The sequence below is a fragment of the Camelina sativa genome, chromosome 9 (genome assembly GCF_000633955.1).
Source record: "Camelina sativa cultivar DH55 chromosome 9, Cs, whole genome shotgun sequence".
Taxonomy (NCBI): Eukaryota; Viridiplantae; Streptophyta; class Magnoliopsida; order Brassicales; family Brassicaceae; genus Camelina; species Camelina sativa.
In genome coordinates, this window is record NC_025693.1 from 9335693 (window position 1) to 9346834 (window position 11142).

At 37.3% G+C, this 11142-nt stretch overlaps 1 protein-coding gene and 1 long non-coding RNA gene across 8 annotated transcripts in view; one reads left to right on the forward strand and one right to left on the reverse strand.

The window, feature by feature from the left end:
* On the reverse strand, positions 2176-3958 carry LOC104715146. Its single transcript, XM_010432586.1, has 4 exons — positions 3701-3958; positions 3425-3539; positions 3188-3298; positions 2176-2264 (listed from the first exon to the last, which is right to left on the reverse strand). Exons 1-4 carry the CDS (start codon positions 3956-3958, stop codon positions 2176-2178), a joined length of 573 nt encoding a protein of 190 aa, XP_010430888.1.
* Positions 7347-11142, forward strand: part of LOC104710797 — a 10063-nt gene continuing 6267 nt past the window's right edge. For 3 of the 7 annotated variants that reach the window (XR_755074.2, XR_755073.2, XR_755075.2), the window contains exons 1-4: positions 7348-7636; positions 7927-8013; positions 8112-8176; positions 8758-8840. This is a non-coding gene — a long non-coding RNA (uncharacterized LOC104710797). Of the gene's footprint in view, positions 7637-7926; positions 8014-8111; positions 8177-8757; positions 8841-11142 lie in introns of all 7 variants that reach the window. The other 4 variants (XR_755079.2, XR_002033554.1, XR_755076.2 and 1 more) reach the window with 3 other exon arrangements.

Below are 11142 nucleotides of genomic sequence, written 5' to 3' on the forward strand. Positions count from 1 at the left end.
AGTTATATTCACTTCTAAGAGTATACCAAGTCATTAGGATGTGATTCAAATCAACATCTCATAATTTACAAAATCACAAATACTAAGATTATAATATTTTTTTTAAATATATATATTATTATATTGTGTCTACATGACAACAATATTTTGTGACTAATAATGTTATATTATCTAATATCTTTCCATGAATGATATTATAATCTTGGTAAAAATTGATTTGTATATATATTTTTATAGACTTTTAATCATTTACTTTCTATAGATTATTCTAAAAAATAAGAAAATCTTTATGATCATATACTTGGACTTAAACCTTCTCATAGAAGTGATGCCAAAAAAATATAATTAATAATCATTATTTAGTAATTTGTTACTAAATTTTCAATTTATTCACCAAACAAGGTTGGATGACATTATTTAAAATATTTAATCATGCTAATTTTGATTAGATTTAAATTTGTGATTAAACAAATAAATTAATTCACAAACATTATAACAATCATATAAATGAATGTTAAATAAATGTTAAGCATAATCTTTAAACTTTCTTTTTTAAAAACGTTAAATGAAAATATCTATATATAAATTTTCTGTTTAAAATGTTTTTGTAAAATCATATATATATATATATATATGTTTTAATCAGTTATCAATGAATATAGGTTTTTTATTAAACATTAGCTAATAAAGCATATCATGCTTATTTATTTGCTAATCTATAAAATATATGAAAGAATACTTATCTCGATAGATTATTGGTTTGTTCGTTTGCCTGTCGCCAGCGACAGAAACAAGCGACAACGACAGATAGTTGTTCGTTTACCTGTCGCTAGTTTAGCGACCAGTCGCAGCGACTGTATCCAGCGATCAGTTATCGTAATTTTCAGTCGCTAAAATTTTCAGCGACTGTCGCCAGCGATCAGCGATCACTCGCTGAAACTAGTCGCTGGATCCAGCGACAGGCAAATGAACAACATAGCGACCAAGAAAAAAAAAATTGATAAATTAAATATGATAAAAATTAAAATTAATTATATAAAAATATGAAACGACCGACTTTTTTTTTAAAAAATAATAAATAATAAATATAATATAATAAATAAACTACAACTAGTGGTCCATATCCACTAGCCACCTAACCACAAACACATTCAACAGCGGAAATAACCAACCAATATTCAATAATAATCCAATAATAAAATATAACCATATTCCAACATAATCAATATCCAGAACAACAGGAATCATAGAACCAGCAACCTAGCAATGTTCTATTGACCCAACTCTAGCAACCTAGCAATGCCAGACAACATAAAACCGAGTCCCTAGAACATCCTCCTCTTCATTGCCTTGATTCCACGATCACACTTTGCCTTTACCTGCACCACAAACACATATTGCAATGCATGAGTATTTTATAAACACTCAGTAAGGCAATCCTCCCATCTACTGGGCTATACACACAAGCAATAGAGTATCAATAACCATCACACAACAATCAACAAATGACAATTAACAAACCAGGACTCAGCATCGACCGACGCCACACATGCATCAACCGATGCCAAATGGGGAAGCATCGATCGACACAGAAGCTGCATCGACCGATGCAAGTGTAACTTGCATCAACCGATGCCCACTCTGCATTGACCGACGCATGCTCGACGTAACACGGAGACCCTAGAGTTTTACGCGCCGTCCTCGCACTTGCATCGACCAACGCAAGAAATGCATCGATCGACGCAACTTCGAGCACCGTGATTTCCCCGAAGCTTCTCGCCGGATCTTCGTTCCTACAACCACAAAACTCGATCCCAAGCCACAAGAAAGCTTCCCAACGTGCATAATCACGATCTAACAAGTCTAACATCACACAACAAACAGATTAAAGAGTCCTCTAGCTTAGATAAGCCATGGTCATGCACTTACCTTTGCCACAGAAGAATCTGAACCTTAAACAAACAAGAACAAGCCTCTAGGAAGCTCCTACAACGATCCCAGCTACAGATCGCACCAAGAAACGCCTCAAATCTCCAGAAATCACCAAGAACGCTCAAGAACAGTTTTTTATCTCTTTTCTTTCTCTCAAAATCGGCTATGCACGACTAATGAGACCAAAACACGACTTAAGGATTTTCCCTTCCCTTTTGCCCAAAACGCAGCATTTGACTTAAGTCAAAACGCAGAGAATTGAACCAGCATCGACCAATGCTCATACTGCATTCGATCGATGACTTTATCTGGGATCGAATCTCCGGAGTAACCTTTTTGCCAAACATAATAGATGATTTAGCCAGATTGACCTCTTGACCTGAGGCTCTGCCATAGGAACCAATTATCTCCATAACCGTCCTACATTCCTGGGCAGTAGCTTTGCAGAAGAACAGACTATCATCCGCAAACAGCAGGTGCGAAACAGAAGGACTGCCACGGGCAATGGTAATACCCGTCAATTTTTCCGCTCTTTCAGCCTTCTTAATATTAGCTATCAAAACTTCTGTGCAAAGAATAAATAAGTATGGTGAAAGAGGGTCCCCTTGTCGTAACCCCCTCTGTGGTCGAATAAAACCTCTTGGCTCGCCATTTAGAAGAATCCGATATGACACTGAAGATACACACCACATAATCCACGAAATCCATCTCCTATCGAATCCTAACTTGTCCAAAACCGCCTCCAGAAAGTCCCACTCTACCCGATCATATGCCTTACTCATATCCGTTTTAAAAGCCAAAAATTCCGAATTACACCTATTATTTGTATTTAATCCGTGAAACATCTCTTGAGCCACTAGGATGTTATCTGTAATTAATCGTCCAAAAACAAATGCTGATTGAGTTTCTGACACCAAACGAGGCAAGAGACGCTTTAGACGGAAGCACAACACTTTCGATATAATCTTATAGCTCACATTGCATAGACTTATAGGTCTAAACTCCGCCATCCGCTGTGGCCGATCCACTTTAGGAATGAGACAAATATTGGTCTCATTTAAAAGTGGATCGAAGCTGCCTGTGCAGAAAAAATCTTTAATTAAAGCCACTAAATCCCCTTTGAGAGAAGACCAAAATCTTTGGAAAAACAAAGCTGTCATCCCGTCAGGACCTGGACATTTCTCCGGGTGCATAGCAAATAGAGCTTGTCTAACTTCCCTTTCCGAGATATCCCTAATGAGATCTCTGTTCATACCTTCCGTAACAATTGGATCTATTGCTTGTAGCATTTCAGCAATACCTCCACCATCGGAATTCTTAAACAGATCCTCAAAATATGTTGTAGCTATATGTTCCATACCCGACGCTGATTTAACCCAAACGTTATTTGTACCAAATAAACCAATAATCCTATTCCGAACCCGTCTTTGTTTAGTAGATGCATGAAAATATGAAGTGTTTTTGTCCCCCACCCTTAGCCAAAATTTTCTACTTTTTTGTTGCCAATAAATCTCCTCATCCCGGTATGCCTCTTTCAACTTTCTCTCAATCCCCCGAATATCTTCCTGCGAAACCGAATCATCCATCTTCGCATCATGCAGAGCAGACTTCAAAGAAGAAATAATTGATGGACCAGTACTGACATTATTTTTCCTCCACCAGGAAATCGAATTCCTACAGTTCCTTAATTTGTCAACAAAACCCGGAGTCCTAAAATTCCGGGTCCGATTCCAGCCAGACTCAACCGCTCCAGTCAAGCCTTCCTTACCCAACCACCGTTTATCAAACCGGAATTGTCTCTGACATCTCCGACCGCCGTCAAACAAGTTGCTAAAATTGGACTATGATCAGAGCCAATCATCTCCAGATACTCAACTTTCGAATTGGGATAGAGGGCGTGCCAGTCTTCATTACCCAAAGCCCGGTCAAGACGGCAACGAATCACTTGATTGTTACACCTATTCCCACGCCAGGATAGTTGATCCCCATAACAAGGAAATTCAAGCATCCCACAATCCTTAATCATTGAAATAAAAGGTTTGAAGGAAGAGACTGACCGCAAGGCACCACCCTGCTTCTCATGATTACCAATTAATTCATTAAAGTCTCCAATAATAAACCAAGGATCAATACGAAAGGATCCAATATCCGTTAATTTATCCCACACTTTTCCGCGATGTCGGGGAACCGGATCACCATAAACAAAAGATAAATATACCGATTGATGATTAAAAATAGCTTTTGTATCAATTATACGATCATTATGAAATAGAACAGAAAGATTTATTTCATCCTTATAAAATAAAACCAAACCACCACTAGCCCCGCGGGGTTCAACAGAAAACAATTTATTATAGCCAAATTTTGTTTGAAACTTTTTTAAATAAGAACAACATTTCTTTGTCTCTGATAAAAATAAAATATCTGGTCGATGCTTCCTCCACAAATCACCCAAATAATTCTCTGTCAGATCAGCCCCAATGCCCTGACAGTTCCAACTTAGGACCTTCACGTTTTAGCCGGTGGTTTCGGGAGAGCCCCCATCCCTGTCTTTGCTGTTCTTATACCAATGCCAGCAGATTTGCCATCCACAGCCTTTTTCCCTTGTTTTCCCAGCCCATTCTGTTTGTTCCCTTCACCTGCAGGTTTAGATAAAGCTTTAGCTAGCAAGCGTTTACCAGGGGAAGCTAAAATCAAACCAGGCTTCCTAAATTGTTTCTTAGGCAGAGAAGTATTCCTCCTCGCCCCCTCAATCCCCTTACAACCTATAGTAACTTCTTCCAAGGCAGCCTGAACTACATTGACATCCATATCAAACTTTAAAGGTGATGAGGAAGTACCTTTCGGATCCTCCACATTGAGGATTGCATCACCCGAATCCAAGTCTCCCAAAACCCTATCCACCTGGTCGAGGGTAATCTCACCCTCTTCTGTTTGGTTACCACGTAAGGTAACATCCTCCTCAAGAAGATCATCAGTCGCTTCATCAAACTCAGGGTCATTCAAACCCGTATCAGTCCCATGAGGAGGAGAACTTTCCATAGCGACTCCTTGTTGAGCAATTCCTTGATCAACCACGTCAGAATCAACACCAAGAACCCCTTGAGACTGCATCTCCTTGGAACTGCTTTTTCCCTTATACAACGGTTTCGGCCAAGCTTTCCCTTTCCCCTTACGGTTAAGGGAGAAAGAATTAGTCGGTCCCATGTATCCAGCATGACCCCTATGAGACTCCCGCTTATCTCCTGACCCACTTGCAACAGCACTATACGTTCGTTTTTGTTCCCTCCCTGATCCATGGTGACGAGACTGATGAAACATACCGGAATTACCCGCCCCAGCAGAAAACTCAAAAGCTTGGAAATCCAAAGCTCTCTTGACAACCTTCCTAGGCTTCTCCCAGCCACCATCGTTGTGTAGAACCCCTTGATTCCCCATTCCCTGTTGACGCTGAACACCTCTCTTGTCAGATTGATGCTCAAACCCGTGACTCCCTCCAACTTTAGTCAGCTCCGGACAGCCCTTCTCATCGTGGGTAAGACGAAGACAATGTCCACAATAGCCGGAGAGTTTCTCATACTCTAGAGTCACCACCACTTCATCACCAGATTCAAACGGCACCAACAGGTTGAAAACAATAGGATTGAAGCCATTGACCGTAACACATACACTCCCAGAATCTTCATCAATATCTCGGATGATACCAATTTTCTTCCCAATTGCCTCCAAAGTAGCAACCTCCCACAGGTGCATCGGAATGCCAGTAACTCTCACCCAAAAGTTGATGGCAGAAGGATAAGTAGAAGATACAATGGGCTCCCACTTAACCAAAGAAAGCATCCAACTATCAAAGTGGTAAGGACCATTCTGAAGAACTCCTTGAAGATCATCCGCATCCGCAAAATTGAACTGAAAAGTTCCTTGACCCAAATCAGCTCCCACCACTTTGTCTTCAAGCTTCCATATCTTGGGCATGGTGGAAAGAAAAGACTCAATCCGCTGGACCCCAGGGTTCATCAGTCTCCCTATGAGAGTGAGATCAAACTGTTGAATCCTCTGAGCCAAGACCGAGTTCGAGATTTTGACAACTTCCGTACGCATCAACGAACCCTTACCCTTCATCAACCCTGACTGAGACATTAATGAAATCAGAAGCCGCAAGAACCAAGCTCTATCCGCTACTAACCACTGCAAATCACCACCGAAAAGGAGTAGCAAGAGGAAAGAAAATGAAAGACAGTAATGTCGAGATAAAACCAGGTCCCAAATAAACACCCCGAAATCAGTCCTGATACGCTGATATAAATCCCGAGATACTCCAATCAACCAAAATCGATATCTAACATCCACAATCAGAGCCCGAACAAATCCCATATCGCGTATCAGCTGAGGATAATACCCTGAAAACCCGAGCACTAACCCCAAACCTCCCATAATCGAAATCCCCGATTTTAATACCAACATATCCCAACCGAAATCCGAAATTAAAAACAAATTTTCAGATCCGATTCTACCAATCTCCTCAAATCGAATCATGATATTCAGCCGTGCCAAATCACCACATTCCAATCGCATCAAAACTCCATTAATGGAATTAAGATTCCAAACCCGAGAATAACTCGATTTGAAAATCAGGATCAGATTTCCGGTCTGACCCCAGCAAACCACCCTCACCGGAGAACGGGAAAGACCCTCTTTCCGTCTCCCAAGCTCGCCGATGCCTCTCATTCAAAAAGCGAAGTTGATCGCCAAAATCGCCATCCGTTACTTTCTCTCAGTTTCAAGAGTAATACTAAATTTATATAGATGATAAATTAATAAATTTATTTGCTCACAATTATAATATTAAAATTACTATTTTATTTCACAAAATAATGAGGCAAATACAACAAATAAACAATATAAAAATGTAATAATACGTCAAAATAAAATATTATAATATTGTTATGTTACTACTAAAGTTAACATAAATATGTTAAAAGTAAATATTGGTAAGTACTTTAAAATATAATTTGATTAAATTTTTATAATTTTTAATGTTAGTCTAGTAATAAGTATTAAAAAATATAAAAGTACTAATTTTATAATCATGTAAAACTAAACTTAAAAGTATTATAAAAGTGAAGATACCCTTTATAATATATTAATAACTGGTCGATTTTCAGACGATGTTAAAATGATAAATTAATACTACGCTAATTATTACTACAAATGTCGTATGAGGTAGATACCTCTAAGTGGAGTAAGTATTTGATTTACCTAGACTCAGCTAAGTAATTTGATACATTTACTTTTGATAAATAATACTACACTAATTATTACTACAAATAATACTACACTAATTATTTGAGTTAGAGGAACTATATTTTCGGATTGTTATTTTTGAAAACTCGTTTGGGTATACCGTTAAAATAAATAAAATAAAAGGGGACTGGAAAAAAAAATCAGAGAAAAGAATCATCACTTACCTAGCTTCACCGCTTAATTGGGATGTCATCCACCGCCGCCCACACCTTCCTCTCTCTTTCTCCACTGTTCTTTCCCCGTCCTATTTTGTCTGATCAGATACATGAGCTGAACATGTATTCAGCGAAATTTTCATCTTTCCTTTAATATCTAAAGAGCCCCAAAGCCTCAAATTTGACTACGAAGTAATTGAGTTGAGGAACTCCTATTTTATTTGCGACTCTCGACCACGTGATGTGTATATCTTCTTCTGTTTTCTTCTCTTATATGTTTACTTCGATTTCTACAGTTATCAATTTTCTGATCTGTGACTGTTCTCCGAAATCTCAATTTTATTGTATACTCGATTTGGTTTATTAGATCAGAACCAATTTCAATATTCAGTTTTAATTTCAATTTTATTCAACTTATGAGTCTCTAATTTTAAGTTATATTTTCTTCAGTTTCTTTGTGTAGCTCTTATGTTTGTAGATGAAATCTTTCAGTCAATTAGTTCTATTGCTAACTCTAAGTATTTCTTGTTTTTAGTTATGTGGATATTGGACAGACTGTGATCCAAACGTTAGACAAAATGGTTCAAGTTATAGCTCTCCCTTATAGCTCAAGTTGACGACGGTATAAATCTTGACCTTCAAACTCCTCAAGCTATTCTCTTTTAAGACGCATTAAGACTGATAAACAAATATGGTGCAACCAAATCACAATATCTTCAGGGGATGCAGTTGATATTGGAGTGGACATGCCATTGATATTATAGCAGCATCATTCCATCTCTAAGGTACTTATCGTTAATTGCTTTAACTTTTTAAAAAGTAGCTAAAAATTCGAGTAAGAGTCATGGTTTAGCAAAATTATAAACATTAAACGAAAACAAATAAAACATAGAAAAAAATAAAACATAGGAACATATTGCATTGATAGATTATTCTTCTTATTGAAGGACACCTAGAGCAGAACATGCATCTCTACACGTTTGATATAAAATGCCATCAACAGTACGTAAATCTTCAAAACTTGTTGCACCTCTTCTATGTGTTAAAAGGATTCTCATGTAAAACTGATCATCATTAGCTGTTGACCTAAATTGCATCTGAGTAACAGCTGACTTTCTTTGACGCCTAGTCCACTTTTTAGTATTTCTGTTCCAAACAAAGTGTTTAGGAAACTCAGTGTAAGTGAGCTGTTTCGCTTCTGTGCTGTGTGTGTTCATCTGCATCCACTCCAAAAGTTGAGAACCATGAGAGTAATAGAGAGACATCCTGGAACTGGAAAAAAAAATTATAATAAGTATAATGTTAAGTAAAGATAAACAGAATATAATACAAATGGAGAAACTAATTGATTCAATAACTTCTACAGACGTTATCAGGCGGTGACTATCGTTCCCAGAGAAGTGAAAGAAGCAAAGGAACTGAAGACAGATGATCAGAATTGAGAATACTGTAAGTACAACTAACCTGGAGTTAAATAGGAGTAAATCTTTCCATGATCTTTGCTTCTACGTAGTGGTGTTAGTGTCAGTAATTTACGGGATTTTGGTTGTAGGATTATTAGTATTTTTCTAGTTTCACCTTCTTGGAAGTGAATAAAATACGACATGTTTTTCATTAATATTTTAAAAATTACGAAATATATATACATATAGCACTTAAAAGAACGACATTCCGTTTGATCCTACTATTCATGAAACTGAAACTTTAAATTTGGTTGTTTAACATTACAAAAGCTAAAATAAAATAAGCTAAAGGATAATCCATAAACAAACTTCATGCTGATTTCCAATGTTCCACTGCCACACTCCTTAAACATGAAAAACATAAAATTGACAATTAGATAAATGTAAAGCAATGTAATTTTTTAGGTTCAATAATTTGTGTTATATAAATATATAAGAGTAATATAAGTAAAAATAATGTAGTACCTGAATATGAGTCATCGTTATCTGATTTGTTGAAAAATCTCCTTAAAAACAACATTTGTTGTTTTTGTTTCTCTGTTCCCATCCTCATCAACAATTAGGATCTTCAAACCTCTTATGCTTTTCAATCTTGACATGGCGACGTACAGTTGACCGTGAGTAAAGACCGCTCTTGACAAATAGATCCCAACATGAGATAAACTCTAACCTTGGCTCTTGTTAATGGTCATTCCAAAGCACGGAGAAATAGGAAACTGAGTACGGCGAAATTTAAAAGGCAACTTCACATCTGTAGGTGTTAGTGCCATGCGAGGGATATAGACTCTGTCTTCATCATTGTTACCTTCGTCGTTTAGGCCGATGACTCTTGCTTCAATGACATGTTCTCCCAACTTTGTTATCTGCAATCTGGTCCAATTACACAATCCATTTTTCTGGTCAATGTTTCTTAAGAGCATAATAGGAACTCCTATCTTCAACTTCAGGACATGGTTCGGCAGTCCAGAACATTTGATTGAGTTTAGGAATTCAATAGAGGCATTCCCATCTCTGATAGTAGAAGCATCGGTTGGGCAAATTCTGTCACAACTATAATATTCCTTCGTTTCTCCTGGTAGAATATCCATTATATGATTGTTGATCTCCTGAACAACCTCATTGGTAGGACATAAGATTAACCGCCCCTTAAAAAAATTAACATCTTCGAGATTTTGAAGCAAAGATGGATAAATAGCATTCGTGATTGAAACTATAGGGTCAAGATTATCCATAAGAAGCATGTCACCTGGAATATCGATCACAGCTTCACCATTATTTGGTTGAGAAAGCTAACCATCTCCTAATTTTAGAATCCATTCCGAGAATTCTTTGATGGATTTAATCTCACCAGGATCTGAATCAATAGTTAGACACATGTTTTTTGTGAGATGAAGAACAGAGCAAAAACGCCATAATGATGAAGAGGTTAGAGAAGCTTGAACAATTTGGCCTCTACTCCCTTTAGCAATAACTAGAAGCACTTGCCGAAAATCACCACCAAAAACAATTGTTTTCCCACCAAATGGAGTATCAAAATTATCAACATTAGCTGCTCTTGCTATATCTCTCATACTTCGATCGAAAGCCTCAAAACAATGTTTATGCAACATTGGTGCCTCATCCCAGATAATCAACTTAGATTTCAAAAGCAATCCCGCTAGATCACTATCAACAGCAATATGACATGTTGAAGTTTCGTGGAGCTGTATTCGTATTGCAAACCTTGAATGAGCAGTTCTTCCTCCTTCCAATAATAAGGCAGCCATTCCACTCGACGCAACATTGATCACAATTTTTCCTTTTGATCGTATATAAGACGTCAGAGTCTTCCAAAGAAAAGTCTTCCCCGTACCTCCAAATCCATAAACAAAATATACACCTCCATAATTCTTTTCGACTAAACCCAGTATTCTGTCATACACATTCCTTTCTTCATCTGTTAGACTTGGAAGCATCTTCTGATGGTCTGAAGCACACTTTTCTGTGTCATAACACAACTCTTCTACAATCAATCTGTTGGAAGAAGATGGGATATTGTTGTTTACAGGATATGGAAGTGAAGAATAAGTTTTGAGGCTACTTCCGTTGGACTGTAACAGCTTTTCAATTTCAATCAAAGCTTGATTCTTTAACTGATCTGATGTCATTTCGAGACCTATGAGTTTTGAATAAATTGTTAGTGATAAAAAATACTTCATCACCAAAATATAAACTTAAATTTTAATGAACCTTACCTGGTTTTTCTTGTATTCTTCTCTGCATGTCTAATATGTCTTCTGCCAGCAAAT

Bases quoted from the DNA above. Each gene is read 5' to 3' on its own strand.
- LOC104715146 (XM_010432586.1), bottom strand. From the start codon at position 3,958: ATGATTAAGGATTGTGGGATGCTTGAATTTCCTTGTTATGGGGATCAA. The intron at 3,540-3,700 runs GTAAGGAAGGCT...TCTTCTTTGAAG, and splicing joins GTTTGATAAACGGTGGTTGG to TCTGCTCTGCATGATGCGAA. The intron at 2,265-3,187 runs GTATGAACAGAG...TTTGGCAAAAAG, and splicing joins AGATCCAATTGTTACGGAAG to GTTACTCCGGAGATTCGATC.